We start from the raw sequence: 17,151 nt of genomic DNA on the forward strand, positions 1-17,151 counted from the left end.
CAGGCCCGGCTTCCTGCTACTCCCTCTGCCTGGGCCGCCCCTCCCACATCCTTCCCAGGCCGCCTTCCCCTTATTCCCCTCAATAACCCAGCACCTTCCCTGGCACACAGTAGGCACTCAATACATCAGGAGGGCTTCCCGTGCTTCAAATGTGGCCTCTCCCAACTCCTCACTCTCCATCTCTCAGTTGACTGATCCCTCCTCCTTGAAATGTCCTTTCCTGGGGTCTTCCACGAGAGGAATTTCTCCTGCAACATCTGGTGACATAGTCTCGCTCTGTTGCCCAGGCTGGAGTGCAATGGCATGATCTAGGCTCACTGCAACCTCTGCCTCCCGTGTTCAAGCAATTCTCCTGTCTCAGTCTCCCAGGATGCTGGGACTACAGGCAGACACCACCACGCCCGGCTAATTTTTGTATTTTTTGTAGAGACAGGGGTTTCACCATGTCGGTCAGGCTGGTCTTGAACTCCTGACCTCAGGTGATCCACCCGCCTCGGCCTCTCAAAGTGCTGGGAGCATGGGCACCATGCCCAGACAACTTAAGGAGTCTTATGTGACAAGTGAGTACTTACCGCACAGCACAGATCAAGGGTAGACTCCAGAGGAGAACACATTCCAGTGTCAGATTCCTTGGCTCTCCCCACAGCTGGCTATGAAGGCTGACATCTCCCCCTTCTCCCTCACTCTGGGTGGCGACACTCTCCCCCCACCTGCTCCCAGTCAGCCTGCTCCAGAAGGTGCAGCTGTGTCCCTGTGCCCCAGAGGGAAAGCTGACAGTTCGAATTTTGGTGGGCTTGTAAAGAAATAAAGAGGGGCCATTTTGGAGAAGGCCATTTTACTTCGAGCGTTTTAATTACATAGCTGAGGCCAGAAAGCAATGCCTCGGGCAGGGAAGGACAGCCGTGAAAGTGGAAGGAGAGGGAAGTGGGGTGTGGTGGGAAGGGACATTCCTGCAGGCCTCCGCTGTGGAGGACCCCGGGTAGGTGGCGCAGGGCGCGGCTGGCAGAAGGCGGGCCAAGCTAGTACAGAGTCTCGCGGGCGTGGGTGCGCAGGTGGCGCAGCAGGTGGGAGTTGCGGCTGAAGCTGCGGCCACATTGCGTGCAGGAGTAGGGCCTGGCGCCCGTGTGCACCAGCAGGTGTCGCAGCAGATTGCAGCTGCGGCTGAAGCTCTTCCCGCACTCCACGCACTCCTGCGGGGGCTCGGCCTGCTCCTGCCCGGGCTCCGCATGGGTAGCCAGGTGCCGCCGCAGATGCGCGTTGCGCCGGAAGCTGCGACCGCACGTCTGACAGCTGTAGGGCCGCTCGCCCGTGTGGCTGCGGCGATGGCGGGCCAGGTTGGAGCTATTGCGGAAACGGTGGCCGCAGGTGTCGCAGGCGTGGGGCTTCTCCCCTGTGTGGATGCGCTGGTGGCGCGCCAGGTGGGCGCTCTGGCTGAAGCCCTCACCGCACTCGCTGCAGCGGCAGGGCTTCTCGCCCGTGTGGCTGCGCTGGTGGCGGGCCAGATCCTGGGTCTGGCCGAAACTCTTCCCGCACTGGGTGCAGTGGTGGGGCCGAGGGCCACCGTGGGTCAGCAGGTGGCGGGCAAGGCTGGCCCGGCGCACGAAGCGCTTCCCGCACTGCGGACAGGCGTAGGGCTTCTCGCCCGTGTGCACCCGTTGGTGGCTGACCAGCTGCGAGCTCTGCGTGAAGCTGCGGCCGCAAGCCTGGCAGGAGAAGGGCCGCTCGCCCGTGTGCACCCTCCGGTGGGCCACCAGGTGCTCGCTGCGCCGGAAGGCCTTGCCGCAGTCGCTGCACACGAAGGGCCTGCGGTCGGAGTCCCGGCGGCGGCTGCCGGAGCCTTCGGAGGACCGGTGGTCCTTGTCCCTGGCGTGGATCCGCAGGTGGCGCTTGAGGCTGGAGCGGCGCTGGAAGCTCTGGCCGCAGTGGGAGCACAGGACATCGGTCAGTGGGGGCGCTTCGGCCTTACTCTCAGGAGCGCAGGGCGGCTTCTGGTCCTGGGCGTGCGCCAGCAGGTGCTGCACAAGGCTGGCGCGGCGCTGGAAGCCGCGGCCGCACTCTGCGCACAGGAAGGCGGGTTCGGAGGAGTGGGTCAGTAGGTGCTTGCTCAGGTGCGAGCTCTGGCGGAAGCGGTGGCCGCACAGGTGGCAGGCGTGCGGCCGCTCGTCCGTGTGAGTGCGCATGTGCAGCTTGAGAATGGAGCTGCGGCCGAAGCTCTTCCCGCAGCAAAGGCACAGGAAGGAGCGCCCAGCCGGGTGCGAGCGCAGCTGGTGCGCCTTCAGGCGAGACAGCTGCGGGAAGCTCACCCCGCAGTCCGCGCAGATGAACTGCAACTCCGCATTGGGCTCGGGGACGCCCTCAGCCACTTTGACCTCCAAAATTTCACTGCCGCCAAGAAGGGACCCATCTTCACCAGGGCCGCTAGCCGCATCGCCCCGTCCGAGCGTCTGGGCGCAAGGCTCTCCCGGCACCCCAGGACTATCTGCCTGGGCCTCTGCTAAGACGGGAGTGGGCCAGGCAGCCCCTCTGGGCTCTTCTTGTTTAACTTCCTCCTTGTCTGGGGTTCTGCTTCCGAATCCTGGAAAACAAGAGAAAACAGAGACGGTCAGGCCTATTCCCAGGGCCCCTATCAATCACCAGAACCTGATTGGCCTGGAAGTGGAAAGAAACCCAGGATCCTGCAAATCTGGTAGGTAAAAGGCCGGGCACAGTGGTTCACGCCTGTAATTTCAGCACTTTGGGAGCCCGAGGCGGGCGGATCACTTGAAGTCAGGAGTGAGTTCGAGACCACCCTGGCCAACATGGTGAAGCCCCGTCTCTACAGAAAAAAAAAAAAAACCAAAAATTAGCTGGGTGTAGTGGCGCGTGCCTGTGGTCCCAGCTACTCGGGAGGCTGAGGCAGGAGAATCGATTGAACCCGGGAGGCGGAGGTTGCAGTGAGCCGAGATGGTGCCACTGCACTCCAGCCTAGGCCACACAGTGAGACTCTGTCTGAAAACAAACAAACAAACAAAAAAACCTGGTAGGTGGGTAGAGAGGGTGGAGGTCAAACAAGGGTGCCCCTTTATTTGACCTCTCTACAAAAAGTTAGCTGGGCGTGGTGGCACACACCTATAGTCCCAGCTACTCGGGAGGCTGAGGTGGGAGGATTACCTGAGCCCAGGAGGTCCCGGCTGCAGTGAGCCATGATTGTGCCACAGTCTGGGCGAGTAACATCCTGTTTCAAAAAACAAAAAGGCCAAAAAGTCAGGTAGGGTCTGGAGCTTCAGGCAAAGAAAGAGGTGTTGGCCGGTCACGGTGGCTCATGCCTGTAATCCTAGTACTTTGGGAGGCTGAGGTGGGAGGATCACTTGAGCCCAGGAGTTGAGACTAGCCTGGGCAACATAGCGAGACTCCATCTCTTAAAAAAAGACAAGAAAAGAAAGAGGCATCAGTGGTCACTTCTCCAGGGAAGGGTTGCTTACCCAGGGGGTGTGCAGGCCACGCCTTATTCTCTGGCACATCCTCAAAGGTCAGGGACTCCTGTATCAAGAGCAGAAACCTTGGTGAGTGAGGAACATGCCTCAGGAACCTGTGGGGAATGAAACGCTTTCCAGGACTGAATCAGGGAAGGTATGGATTTGCTAAAACTACAGTGGTAGAGAAGTTCCTGGGGCTTGAGGACACCCTGGGGTGCGGCCCAGCTCACCAGCACAGCCGCCAGCTCCTGATCTCGGAAACTCTCCTCTGGCCATGGTGAGGGGCCCTGGGGACCTGACGGCATCGGAGAAGAGGGGAGGAAGTGCTGTTAGAAGGCAGCCCTGCCTGCCATGTGGCTGCAAGGACACATACCACATCATCCGGGCCCTGTGAAGACACCTTGGCGCTCTCCTGTCCTGGTCACCTGTGGAGGCCCCACTTCTCACCCCACCCCAGACATCCAGGCCCCTCCCCAACACCCAGTCCTTGGCCTCCTAGGGCACAAGCTCCTCACTGCTTTCTTGCAGGGCCTGAAATGTCTTCTGGGGCCCCGGGCTCAGCGGCTGCTTTGAACTTGGGGGAAGTCTCCACTGTCCCAGCTCAGGAGGCTTGGCAGGCCTTGGCTGGGGTCGGGGAGGCTCATCCGATGGGCCCAGCACTGAAGGTTCTTCTGCAGGCAATTCCTTCTTGGGGCTGTGGCTGGGGACCTGGGAAGCACACCCCTTTTCCTCCAAGGTGACGTCTGCACGGGGACAACTCTTGCCAGCATTACAACTAAAATCCTGTTCAAAATACATTCAAGTTAAGTGACTCCCGGGGTGGCAACCTGTGTCCTGACTCCGAGGGGACATGGGACAGAAACGAGGTTAGAGTCAGCCAGGGGAGGAGTTAGGAGGTGAAGAAGGAATGGTCAGGTGGGGGAAAGTGGAGTTTCCAGAGATTCCTCACTGAGGGGATCAAGTCCCCATCATCCGCATGCTGCTCAGCCCGCTGCCCCACCCTCTCACCAGCGGCCCCGCGTGGCTGGGCTCCCGGTGGATACCCTCGAGCAGCAGCACCACCTCCTCCCCGTCCCTGAGCGGCTGCCCCTGCAGGCGGCCCAGGAGGTGCGGAGGCAGCACACTCAGGAACTGCTCCAGCACCAGCAGCTCTAGGATCTGTTTCTTGGTGTGCAGAGCCGGCCGCAGCCAGTGGCCGCAGAGCTCCCGGAGCCGGCTCAGGGACGCCCGTGGCCCCATGTCCTCCTGATACTGGAAGCATCTGAACAGCTGGTGAGCCACCTCGGGCCTCAGCCTGGACTCTGGCCGCCTGGGGTCCTCTGGGCTGACAGCCTCCTCCTCCTCCAGCTTGACTTCCCCCAGCTGCTCCTGCTCCAGGGCAGCTGGGACTGATTCTTCAAGCATCCTTCACTGCAGGGATGCCTCCCTACCACTGGCCCCGCTCTTGGGTCTCTCTCTTCTCTTCCCACACCTGCGAAGGTGAACACCCTGGGTTAGGATCTGCTGCAAGGAAGCTGGCCCCATACCTGGGTCATCCATTTTAAAAGACACCCAATACGCAGACCCAGAGGAATTGCTTTTCTCACTGGGTAATGGTTCACGAGGGCAGGACAGCCCCCGGTCTCAGGGTTACCAACAAAGCAAAGGCCAGAGAAAACTGACAGTTCTGTATTATCATCCCTCCTTAAAGCATTTAGAGATTTACATCACTTGGCCGGGCGCGGTGGCTCACGCCTGTAATCCCAGCACTTTGGGAGGCCGAGGCAGGTGGATCACGAGGTCAGGATATCGAGACCATCCCGGCTAACATGGTGAAACCCCATCTCTACTAAAAATACAAAACAATTAGCCAGGCTAATTTAGTCCCAGCTGCTGGGGAGGCTGAGGCATGAGAATGGCGTGAACCTGGGAGGCGGAGCTTGCAGTGAGCCGAGATCGCGCCACTGCACTCTAGCCTGGGTGACAGAGCGAGACTCAGATAAAAAAAAAAAAAAAAAGAAAGAAATTTGCATCACTTTTCCCAAGTGATTAAAGTGAGCATCCCTGAAAGAGAAACACCCTGCCCTTCCCTTCTTCCTGATGTAGCCACTGGGAGCACGTGGCACCACCAAGATGGATCCTGGCCAAAAAATTTTGTTTTTTAAAGCTTTTTTTTTTTTTTTTTTTTTTTTTTGAGATGGAGTCTTGCTATATCACCCAGACTGGAGTGCAGTGGCATGATCTCAGCTCTCTGCAGCCTCCACCTCCCAGGTTCAAGTGATTCTCATTCCTCAGCCTGGGTTTACAGTAGCTGGGATTACAGGCCTGTGGCAGCACGCCCAGCTAATTTTTGCATTTTTACTAGACACAAGAGTTTCACCATGTTGGCTGGGCTGGTCTTGAACTCCTGACCTCAAGTGATCAGCCCACCTCAGTCTCCCAAAGTGCTGAGATTAAGGCGTGAACCACTGCACCAAGCCTGTTTTTAAAATTTTTAATTTAATTAAGTAATTTATTTATTTTTTTGAGACAGGGTCTCACTCCATCACGCAGGCTGCAGTGCAGTGGCGCAATCACGGCTCACTGCAGCCTTGATCTGCTGGGCTCAAGTGATCCTCCTGCCTCAGCCTCCCGAGTAGCTGGGACTACAGGTGCATATCACCATGCTGGGTTAATTTTATTTATTTTTTGTAGAGACGAGTTCTCATTATGTTGCCCAGGCTGGTCTCAAACTCCTGGGCTCAAGTGATCCACCTGCCTCGGCCTCTCAAAGTGCTGGAATTACAGGCGTGAGCCACTGTGCCTAGCCCAAAAATGCCTAATCTCAATCCAACCAGCCTTTATTTATTTATTTATTTGAGATGGAGTTTCACTCTTGTTGCCCAGGATGGAGTGCAATGGCAAGATCTCGGCTCACTGCAACCTCCGCCTCCCGGGTTCTAGTGATTCTCTTCCGTCAGCTTCCTGAGTAGCTGGGATTACAAGCACACGCCACCACATCCCGCTAATTTTGTATTTTTAGTAGAGACGGGGTTTCACCATGTTGGCCAGGCTGCTCTCGAACTCTTGACCTCAGGTGATCTGCCCGCTTCGGTCTCCCAAAGTACTGGGATTACAGGCATGAACCACCCCGCCCGACCTAATGGTGGCCTTTAGATCCAACTTCCAATGTTTAGGGCCTTGCAGGGAATATGGAACAAGTCAGACCATCTCTCTCAAAGAAATGTTACTCAGTGTCATAAAAAGTAAGTGCCTGTAGGAGGCGCTGGTGGACAGGAGCCCAAAGAGTCCTCACAACTAAGTGGGTGAACCTAGATTGGATCCTCATTCATTTTTCTTAAAGGCTTTAAAAGACATCCTGGGGCCAGTCGGAAAAGTGTGAGTATGGTGGGGATACTAGATGATAACAGTATGACTACCCATTGCTGAGATGAAAGTCTAGTCTTGTAATATATAGGAAATGGCTGCGTTCTTAGAAGACGCTGAAGAGTTTGGAGAAGGGGCCTGATATATGAGATACATATATGAATGTTCATTTCACTGCTCTTTCAAGTTCTCTGGATGTTTTCAAATTTTCAAAATGAAAGGTTAGCGGGGCTGGCTCACGCCTGTTATCCCAGCACTTTGGGAGGCTGAGGCAGGAGGATCACTTGAGCCTCAGGAGTTCAAGACCAGCCCTGGGCAACATGGCACGACCCCCGTCTCTAAAAAAATTAAAAATGTAGGGCAGGGTGTGGTGGCTCACACCTGTAATCCCAGCACTTTGGGAGGCCGACGCAGGCAGATCACAAGGTCAGGAGATCGAGACCATCCTGGCTAACATGGTGAAGCCCCGTCTCTACTAAAAATACAAAAAATTTGCCACGGGTGGTGGCAGGCACCTGTAGTCCCAGCTACTCGGGAGGCTGAGGCAGGAGAGTGGCGTGAACCCCAGAGGCGGAGCTTGCAGTGAGCCGAGATCATGCCACTGCACTCCAGCCTGGGCGACAGAGAGACTCCGTCTCAAAAAAAAAAAAAAAAAAATTAAAAATTTAGCCAGTTGCCGGGCACACTGAGTGGCTGACGCCTGTAATCCCAGCACTTTGGGAGGCTGAGGGTGGATCACCAGGTCAGGAGATCGAGACTATCCTGGTTAACACGGTGAAACCCCGTCTCTAATAAAAATACACAAAATCAGTCGGGCGCAGTGGCGGGTGCCTGTGGTCCCAGCTAGTCAGGAGGCTGAGGCAGGAGAATGGCATGAAACCGGGAGGCAGAGCTCGCAATGAGCCAAGATCGCACCACTGCACTCCAGCCTGGGCGACAGAGCCAGACTCCATCTCAAAAAAAAAAAAAAAAAAAAATTTAGCCAGTCATGGTGGTGTATACCTGTGGTCCTAGCTACTTGGGAGGCTGAGGTGGGAAGATTGCTTGATTCCAGGAGGTTGAGGCTGCAGTGCAGTGAGCTGTGACTGCAACATTGCACTCCAGCCTAGGCGACAGCGCCAGCCCGTCTCAAAAAATAAAAAATATAAAATAAGTCATCTATAGCCACCAGGGGGCACTGACAACCTCCCCCAACCTCCTCCCAATCTAGGGCTGTGGGGCTTCCCCTTCCTGGTCTGGTAGCCCAGTACTACCCATGGGGAACCTCCGAAATTTCGGCCTTACCCACAGGGGACTCAGTTCAGCCCTGCTCAACTAATTGAGGCTGGATGATTTAAGCTTTTCTGAGCAGAGCAGGCTCATATTTTTGTTAGATCTCTGAGGCTCGTTTACATTTTATTTCAGGCAGGGGTCATTTTATAGACTTGGAAATCCAGGCTCCTGCCCTCTGCTTTCTGCCCTTCCTGTTCTCTAGCCTCAGGGCTACAAGTGAACCTCTCCTAGAGCCTCCCACACTCCACTCCCTGTTGGCACCCCAGGTAGGGGGATGTGAAGAAAGCCTGAAGCACCACTCCACCCACCTGAATGGCACAGGGCACTGTCCAGCATGCAGTGGCTGGCACACAGTAGGCATCCATGAGCACGAGCTATTACTGTTCTCATTGCTGCTGATTACAACACCAAGCACCGCAGCAAACAGTGACTCACAGTTCTGTTGGGCCCATCACTGACCCATTCTATAGCCGAGGACACTAAGGCTCAGCAAAAAGGTAACCCAGTGGCCGAGTGCAGTGGCTCAGGCCTGTAATCCCAGCACTGTGGGTGGCCGAGGTGGATGATCACCTGAGGTCAGGAGTTCGAGACCAGCCTGATCAATATGGTGAAACCCTCGTCTCTACTAAAATTACAAAAATTAGCTGGACGTGGTGGCATGCGCCTGTAGTCACAGCTACTCAGGAGGCTGAGAGAGGAGAATTGCTTGAACCTGGGAGGCAGAGGTTGCAGTGAGACGAGATCGCGCCACTGCACTCCAGCCTGGGCGACAGAGTGAGACTCTGCCTCAAAAAAAAAAAAAAAAAAAAAAAAATTATCCGGGCATGGTGGCATGCATCTGTGGTCCCAGCTGTTCAGGAGACTGAGGCAGGAGAATCTCTTGAACCCAGGAGGCAGAGGTTGCAGTGAGCTGAGATTGCATCACTACACTCCAGCTTGGGCAACAGAATGAGAATCTGTCTCAAAAAAAAAAAAAGTAACTCAGCCTTGGGCAGCCTCTCCCTGGTAACGATGGCCTAGTTGAGAGCCTTGGACAGTTCGGTGTACCCCCTTAATATAAGCCTGAGGGTTCTCTGAACCTCCTCAGGTAGGGTGGTGTTGTGGTACAGAATGGGGGATTTTAAGCTTAGCCGCTGAGGAGGGGGAGGTGATTCTAGAACATGACCCATCTCTCCCAACCTCCCCGCAAGACACAGTATCTTCCAAACCCCTCACCCCCACCCCGGCTCCCCTGCATCTCCCAATGTCAGCCACCTGGGGAAGGACTCTGACAAAATGGAACGGGAAGTTCCCTGCCCCAGTCCCATCCCATCCAGGCGTTGAGGGGCTTCCTAGCGTTAACCCTCAAGCTCCCAGTTTGGGAGGTGGATGGGGACAGGGTGGGGCCAGATAAGCGAAGACAAAGTGAGAAATCCAGAATTCAACCCCTGCATGTGTGAGAGTGTAACCACCCCCGAGCTGGAACTACGCTTTCCTGCCCTCTGGCATCCACTCCAGGCAGCCCCCATCCTCCCACCCCATCTCTCCCCACTAGGGCGATGTAGTGCCTCCATCACAGATGAGTGTATTTCTCTGCCTGGCCTGGGAGTAGGAGCTGTGTCTAGTTCAGTGAGTGTTCATCCAGCACTTGAAGTTGCTTCAGTGTCTGTTAGCAGAAATTAGGAAATGGCAGTGATTCTGGCCATCTCGAAGGAAAGCATGTAACAACGTCTAGGGCAGAAAAAGTCTGTGATAAATGATCAGAAAAATGGTGTTGTGAGGCCGGATGCGGTGGCTCATGCTTATAATCCCAGCATTTTGGGTGGCCAAGGCAGAAGGATTGCTTGAACCCGGGGGGTCAAAGCTGCAGTGAGCCATGTTCACGCCACTGCACACCAGCCTGAATAAAAGGCAAAGACCCCGTCTCAAAAAAAAAAAAAAGGAAAAGAAAAGAAAAAAAAAGAGTGCGGGAGGGGGAGAATATGGGATTGCGTTTCACTGGTTTTTAGTAGCATGCACGAAATAACAAGAAAACTAATCACTGCTCATCCATTGCCCTGCAGGAGCAGCGGGCAGGTACTGAGTGTCTGGCGATTAGGCTCATTTCATCCCAGTCCAGCCCATGCACGAAACAATCATTTTTCCCTTTGCCAAGTGCAAAGACCGAGTTTTGCACTTGGTGACGTGCTCAGGGTCACGCCAGGTGGAGCCAAGATTTGCTTTAGGCTGAGAGTGTAGGTCTAGAACACAGTGCCAAAGCTCTGAAACAGAAAAGGAACTGATCTCCATCCTGCTCTGTGCCATTTTCCTAGCCTTAGCCCAAATATCACAGCATGAAACAGAAAAAAAATGAGGATTCCAAATTTCAGCTCTCAGGGCGAGCCACACAGGGAGGCCGGAATCTCCAGGTGAGATCTCTCCAAAAGGTTTCAAAGAGGTGGAATTCCAGACAAGTTGGCTTCAGAGAATCTCTCCCTCCCCCCAGATCTCCAGGACAAAAGCTCTGTTAATATGCACCTCTGTTGGGGGTGGGCTGGGTAGGGAGCAGGCGGAGGCTCTACAGCCACCATCCAACATTTTTGACCAGCTTAATTTGGAGCCCGGGGTGGAGGTGCTGCCACGAGACCCACCCAGATCACCTGAGAGCCCAGAGTTGGGGAAGGCGGCAAAGGTGGGGTCCTCGGCCGGGAACACTCCCTTTCTCCCAGGACACAGTTGGCAGCTGCCTGATTTGTTGTTTGTTGGTGGGCCTCCCTCCTCGTGCTGGGCTGAGTGGACAAGGCCCATCAGTCCACCTGGGAGCACGTGAAGCCAGCCTTCTTCAATGTCACAGGAAGTTCTGCGATCTCCCTCGTCCCCAACGCCCCCATCGCGACAGGTCCACCAAGCTGGCTGGCACGAGGCTCCCCAGCAGACCCTCTACATCCTCCCAAGACTCTTCCAGCCCCCACCCCAGCACCAAGGCCTGGAGCCTCCCCTGCTCTCTCCAAGCTGCTGTGAGCTCCTAGCACCCGTCCTGGCAGCCTGCACCCCGACCTCCCTCCAACTCACCACTCGGAGTCCCCACTACACACAGGCAGAGATGCTGGGGGGTTTTCTGAGGACTCCAGGGCCAAAGCCAGCCTCCGCCAGCCTGGGGAAGGGCTCTGGGAAAATGGAACAGGAAGTTCCTTGCCCCAGTCCCATCCCATCCAGGTGATGAGGGGCTTCCTAGAGTTAACCCTTAAGCTCCCAGTTTGGGAGCGGGATGGGAAGAGGGCGGGGCCAGTGACATGAAGACAAAGTGAGAAATCCAGATTTCAATCCCAGCCTGTGTGAGAGTGTAACCACCTCCCAAATCAAGACTGGCCTGGTGCCCCTTGCAGGTCTGCCTTTCTTTCTTTTGGGCTAAGAGCTGCCATTTTTAAATGCCCACAGCGTGCTGGCTTCTTTGCTAGGCTTTTCATTCACGTGACTACTCTTTGCAATGGCCTCCTGTGTGCCAGGCACTGTTACAAAGCAGGGGCTAAGGACACAGAGAGAAACTGAAGGAATGAGGCCCTGCTCTCAGGGGCTTACATTCTAGGGCAAAGGAGCAGCGACGGTGCTAGGAAAAAATGGAAGAGGAGGATGTGATGAGGCAGAGTTTGCTCCATCTACACGGTCACCTAAAGTCCTCCCAAGTCCTGCCAGGTGGCTTTTGTCCCAACTTTACCGATGACGAAGCAAGGGCTCCCCGGGAGGGAAGTGACCTCACCAACAGCGTTTGGGCCCAAACTAATTCCATCCCTGTGCTTAAGGTGCCTTCTTGGGTTGTACCCTTGGCTGCAGCTGGTGCCTTCTTGAGCGTTCTGAGCCCCCCAGGAGCCAGGACCACCTCTCAGGTGTTGGCCGTTCCCCCGGCCTAGACCCCTCGGTGCGTTGGGGCCAGGACCCGCCTGACTGGCTCATCTGACGGGTCTTTGTTTTCCTGCACTTAACACCTGAGCTCATCCTGTTCCTACTTCAGTTGTCTAGTGCTCCCTTCGTACGACGGTGTTTCTCCTTGGTCTGCTCTGCATTCCCCGTGCCCCGAGCCTCGCTCTCCCAGTCGCGAGCTCCTCCCACTCCATGGTTTGTTCAGGGGCGGGGCCAGAAAACCCCACCCCCAGGGAAGTGGGCCGAAGGCCAAGGGGCGGGGCGGGGTTCTGTAGGGACGGAGCGGGCGTGTCCGGGGCGGGGCGGGGTGCTGCAGCGCCGGAGCGGGTGTGGCCTCGGCGGGACCAGGCAGCCATTACAGTCTGGGAAGCGAGAGGCGTGGAGCCTCTCTCATCATGCCCGGTTCATTTTTTTTTTTTTTTTTGTAGAGATGGGGTTTCATCATTTTGGCCATGCTAGTCTTGAACTCCTGAACTCAGGTGATCCACCTGCCTTGGCCTCCCAAAGTGCTCGGATTACAGGCATGAGCCACCGCACTCAGCCTCTTTAATCACCTGAGGTCAGGAGTTCAAGACTAGCCTGGACAACATGGTGAAACCCCATCTCTACTAAAAATTTTTGTTTCTTTTAAAATTGTAATTCTCCCAATTCCACTTATTTTATTTTATTAGAGACAAGGTCTTGCTATATCTCCCAGGCTGGACTCAAACTCCTGGGTTAAAGTGATCCTCCCACCTCGGTCTACCAAGGAGCTGGGACTACAGCTGGGACTCCATGCCATCGAGCGTTCTTTCCCTCTCGTTGCTGAATTATTTTCCTCATTACATCAGTTATTCATTCTGCTATGGGGAGCCAGTCGGCAGTTTTCAGTTCGGGGCTATCTCTAGTGGTTCTCATATGTCTCTGGTGACCATATATGGGACAGCAGTCTGAAGCAGGTGAAGAGCAGAGTGGGAGGTTAGGTTTATCTTTGGGAGGTAAGGACTGCACGTGTGTACTCCGAGGTCTGAGGCCACCGAGGGAGCCTCAGGGACTGGCCTCCGTGCAGAGCTGCTCTCACTGCCCTGGGCATTGGGGACAAGGCCAGGACAAGCAGGACCCCGTGTGTGTTTCCTCGAATGGCTTATGGTCGCTTCAGAAAGATGCTGGGTGTTTGTTGGCGTTCGAGCTGCCAGGGACATCGAATCCGGTTGTCTGCCAGGATGTGCAGGGGGAGTGGCGCTTTTCAGGTGTAGGAACAGTTCTGGAAATAAACGAGGGATGGAAAAAGGAGACAGACTAGGCCCTCCACAGCCCAGCTGCATGTGTCCTTGGCGAAGTCACTTTTCATTTGAAAACCATCACTGCCTCCTCTGTAATGCGTGAACGATGATCCCACCTCCCAGATGTATTGCAGGAGAGGGTTGTAGAAGAGAAGGTTTGCAAAAGCACTGAGACCTTAAAGATAATAAACGTGTATGAATCCGTACCTGACGCTAGGGGGCGCTAAAGAGAGTGTGGTTCCCTACTGGGTTGGGGTCAACTGTGCGGGGCGGGACGGGGAACCTTTGGAGTAGTGTCCTTCAAGAGAAGTGTGGTGCCACCCACAGCCGCAATTTAAAATTTTCTGGTAGCCACCATTAAAGAGGTAAAAGGAAACAGATGCGATTATTATTATTTTTTTTTTTGAGACGGAGTTTCGCTCTTGTTGCCCAGGCTGGAGTGCAATGGCCCGATCTCGGCTCACCACAACCTCCACCTCCTGGGTTCAAACAATTCTCCCACCTCAGCCTCCCGAGTAGCTGGGATTACAGGCGTGCACTACCACACCCGGCTAATTTTGTATTTTTAGTAGAGAAGGGGTTTCTCCATGTTGGTCAGGCTGGTCGCGAACTCCCAACCTCAGTTGATCCGCCCGCCTCGGCCTCCCAAAGCGCCGGGATTACAGGCAGGAGCCACCGCGCCCGGCCAGCGATTAATTTTAATAATACGATTTAGTTAACTCGTTATATCCAAAATATTATTTCAACAAATACAGAAAATTGCTAATGAGAGGCTGCATTCTTTTTTCTCATAAAAGTCTTCAAAATCCAGTGTGCATTTTACAGCGAGAGCACGTCTGAGCTCCGACTCGCCCCATTTAAAGCACTCAATAGCCTTTTGTGGCTTTGGGGCGGTTCTGGGACCTCAGAGTTGCGGTGTTTCCTGCGGGGAAAGACTATTGTGGCTGCTGGAGGGCGGAGGAAGAATAACAATAGGCGGAGTGCAGGGCACTGGGGTGCCTTAGGACCTCGCCTTTCCCCTGGAGAACACAGCTGCTTCCTGAAATGATTAGGAGCCTAAAACCTCTGCAAGGAAGAAGGGGAGATGGGAAGTGAGGAAGGAGCCCCGGGGGACACCGGGGAAGTGAGTAAATGGAGCCGGGGCAGCTTGATTTGCAGCAAATTTATGATTTTAAAGGCCCGGCAAGGTCAGGCACCGTGGCTCACTCTTGTAATCCCAGCGCTTTGAGAGGCCAAGGCAGGCGGATGACCTGAGGCCAGGAGTTCAAGACCAGCCTGGCCAACATGGTGAAACCCCCGTCTCTACTAAAAATACAAAAATTAGCTGGGCGTGGTTGCGGGCGCCTGTCGTCCCAGCTACTCGGGAGGCTGAGGCAGGAGAATTGCTTCAACCCAGGAGGCGGAGATTACAGTGAGCTGAGATCACACCACTGCACTCCAGCCTGGTGACAGAGCGAGACTCCGTCTCAAAAAAAAAGGTCTGCCCAGAAGGTAGGTCACTCCCAGTCAGCAGAATTTTTGTTGATTTGGGATTTGGGAGGGTGAGCACTTAGAACCACAGTCCAGGCCAGTGCAGTGGCTCACACCTCTAATCCCAGCACTTTGGGAGGCTGAGGTGGAAAAATCGCTTGAGCCTAGGAGTTTGAGACCAGCCTGAGCAACACAGTGAGATCCTGTCTCTACAAAAAATTTTAAAATTAGCTGGACATGGTGGTGCGTGCCTGTAGTCCCAGCTACTCAGGAGGCTGAGTCAGGAGGATCACTTGAGCACAGGTGGTTGAGGCTGCAGTGAGCCATGATCCCACCACTGCACTCCAGTCTGGATGACAGAGCCAGACCCTGTCTCAAAAACAAACACACACACACACAAACAAACAAACAAAAAAAAGAACCATGTTCCAGCTGCAAAGACTGAACAGTGCTAGGAAAGTATTTTGGTCCCTATACAGGCCACAAAAAAAGAGAGAGTGTTGAACCTACATCCACCGTTTGTCCTGCAGGTGGTCCCAGCATGGCTTGTTCAGGACCGTCTTGGCCCTGCTCTGAGACCCCTATAAGGAGTGAGGCCCTTCTAACTGGTTATGCATCTTAGTTTTCTTACTGCAAGGTGGTGCCAAAGCATATGATTCTGAATAACTCCCAGCATAAGCCAGGTGCAATGGCTCACATCTGTAGTCCCAGCTCCATGGGAGGCTGAGCCATTGGCTCACTTGAGCCCAGGAGTTGGAGGCCAGACTGAGCAACATATCAAGACTCTGTTTCTAAAAAGAAAAAACAAACCTACAACATAAAATATTTGCATGTCAGTTCCTTCTCAAAGGACCTTGAACTTTCTGCTTTGTGATTCTCTCTGAAAGCTCTATTGCCAGCAGCAATCTTCAAGGTGATTGCTTAAAGAGTGGCAATACATCGGTTTTTAGTATTTACATATTATTGATTCCAGCAAGACCTGCAGAGAGTTCCCTGTTTGGGGCATTCCCCTTTGCAAGTGCAGAATCGTGTACTGCAGGGATAAGCCAGGGCACTGGGCACCCCCAAGACATAATAGAGTTTCCACAGCGCCAACTGCTTGTAGGATGCTCATTTGGGCAATTCTGCTATTACTTAGAAATATACTATTAAGAAGGAAGTAGGATTGGGTACAGTGGCCCACACCTGTAATCCCAGCACTTGGAGAGGCGGAAAAATCACTTGAGCCCAGGAGTTTGAGACCAGCCTGGGCAACATAGTGAGACCTTGTCACTACAAAAATTTTTGAAAAATTAGCTGGGTGGCCGGGCGCGGTGGCTCACGCCTGTAATCCCAGCAGTTTGGGAGGCCAAGGCGGGTGGATCACCTGAGGTCAGGAGTTCAAGACCAGCCTGGCCAACCTGGTGAAACCCCATCTCTACTAAAAATACAAAAATTAGCTGGGCGTGGTGGTGCGTGCCTGTAATCCCAGCTACTTGGGGGGCTGAGGCAGTAGAATCACTTGAACCTGGGAGGCAGAGGTTGCAGTGAGCCGAGATCGTACTACTGCACTCCAGCCTGGGTGACAGAGTGAGACTCCATTTCAAAATAATAATAATAAGAAGAAGAAAATAAATAAATAAAAATAAATAAATGAAAACATGCCCCATCATTAACTTTTTTTTGTTTTGTTCAGCATTCCTGTCCTTCCTGTCACTACTAGATTCTCCAGGCTCATCTCTCACATTTCTTACCAGAGTCCTAGAATTGGCCATTTATCGAAGGAGCCCTGGTTCTCATCCTTAATTGGTTTCTTAAAAAAAAAAAAAAGTATAAAGCATTTACAAAAACAGAATTTTATTTATTTAGAGATGGAGTTTTGCTCTTGTTGCCCAGGCTGGAGTGCAATGGCGTGATCTTGGCTCACTGCAACATCTGCCTCCCGGATTCAAGCGATTCTCCTGCCTCATCCTCCGGAGTAGCTGGGATTACAGGCATGCGCCACGACGCCTGGCTAATTTTGTATTTTTTTTTTTAGTAGAGATGGGGTTTCTCCATGTTGGTCAGGCTGGTCTCAAACTCCTAAACTTAAATGATCTGCCCGCCTTGGCCTCCCAAAGTGCTGGGATTACAGGCATGAGCCACCGTGCCCGGCCACAAAAACACAATTTTTAAAAGAACGAGATAGAAGCATGGAAGTTCTACATTTTTCACACCCAATAGAATGAGAAGAATGTGATAGAGATTCGTGGGAAAGAATGGAGAGGCCAGGCGTGGTGGCTCACGCCTGTAACTACAGGCATGCATCTGTAGTTCCAGCTACTGGGGAGGCCAAGGCTCGAGAATCACTTGAAACCAGGAGGCAGAGGTTGCAGTAGGCCAAGCTCGCACCACTGCTCTCCAGCCTGGGCGACAGAGTAAGACTCTGTCTCAAAACAAACAAACAAACAAATACCCATCTCTACTAATACAAAAATTAGCAGGCGTGTTGG

At 53.9% G+C, this 17,151-nt stretch overlaps 1 protein-coding gene across 3 annotated transcripts; it reads right to left on the reverse strand.

Moving 5' to 3' along the window:
* Positions 1 to 818: 818 nt before the first annotated feature.
* ZSCAN10 (zinc finger and SCAN domain containing 10) lies at positions 819 to 11,274 on the reverse strand. Of its 3 annotated transcripts, XM_055365089.2 has the most exons (7): positions 11,103 to 11,274; positions 10,691 to 10,819; positions 4,464 to 4,926; positions 3,971 to 4,238; positions 3,686 to 3,750; positions 3,462 to 3,519; positions 819 to 2,575 (listed from the first exon to the last, which is right to left on the reverse strand). In XM_055365089.2, the coding sequence occupies exons 3-7, from the start codon at positions 4,857 to 4,859 to the stop codon at positions 1,020 to 1,022; spliced, it is 2,343 nt and encodes a 780-aa protein (XP_055221064.2). In that variant the 5' UTR covers positions 4,860 to 4,926; positions 10,691 to 10,819; positions 11,103 to 11,274; the 3' UTR covers positions 819 to 1,019. The 3 variants fall into 3 exon arrangements, with proteins under 3 accessions (XP_055221064.2, XP_004057113.3, XP_055221065.2); XM_004057065.3 differs by lacking the exon at positions 10,691 to 10,819; XM_055365090.2 differs by lacking the exons at positions 3,971 to 4,238; positions 10,691 to 10,819.
* Between the last annotated feature and the right edge of the window lie 5,877 nt (positions 11,275 to 17,151).

This window comes from Gorilla gorilla, chromosome 18, assembly GCF_029281585.2.
Source record: "Gorilla gorilla gorilla isolate KB3781 chromosome 18, NHGRI_mGorGor1-v2.1_pri, whole genome shotgun sequence".
Classification (NCBI taxonomy): domain Eukaryota; kingdom Metazoa; phylum Chordata; class Mammalia; order Primates; family Hominidae; genus Gorilla; species Gorilla gorilla.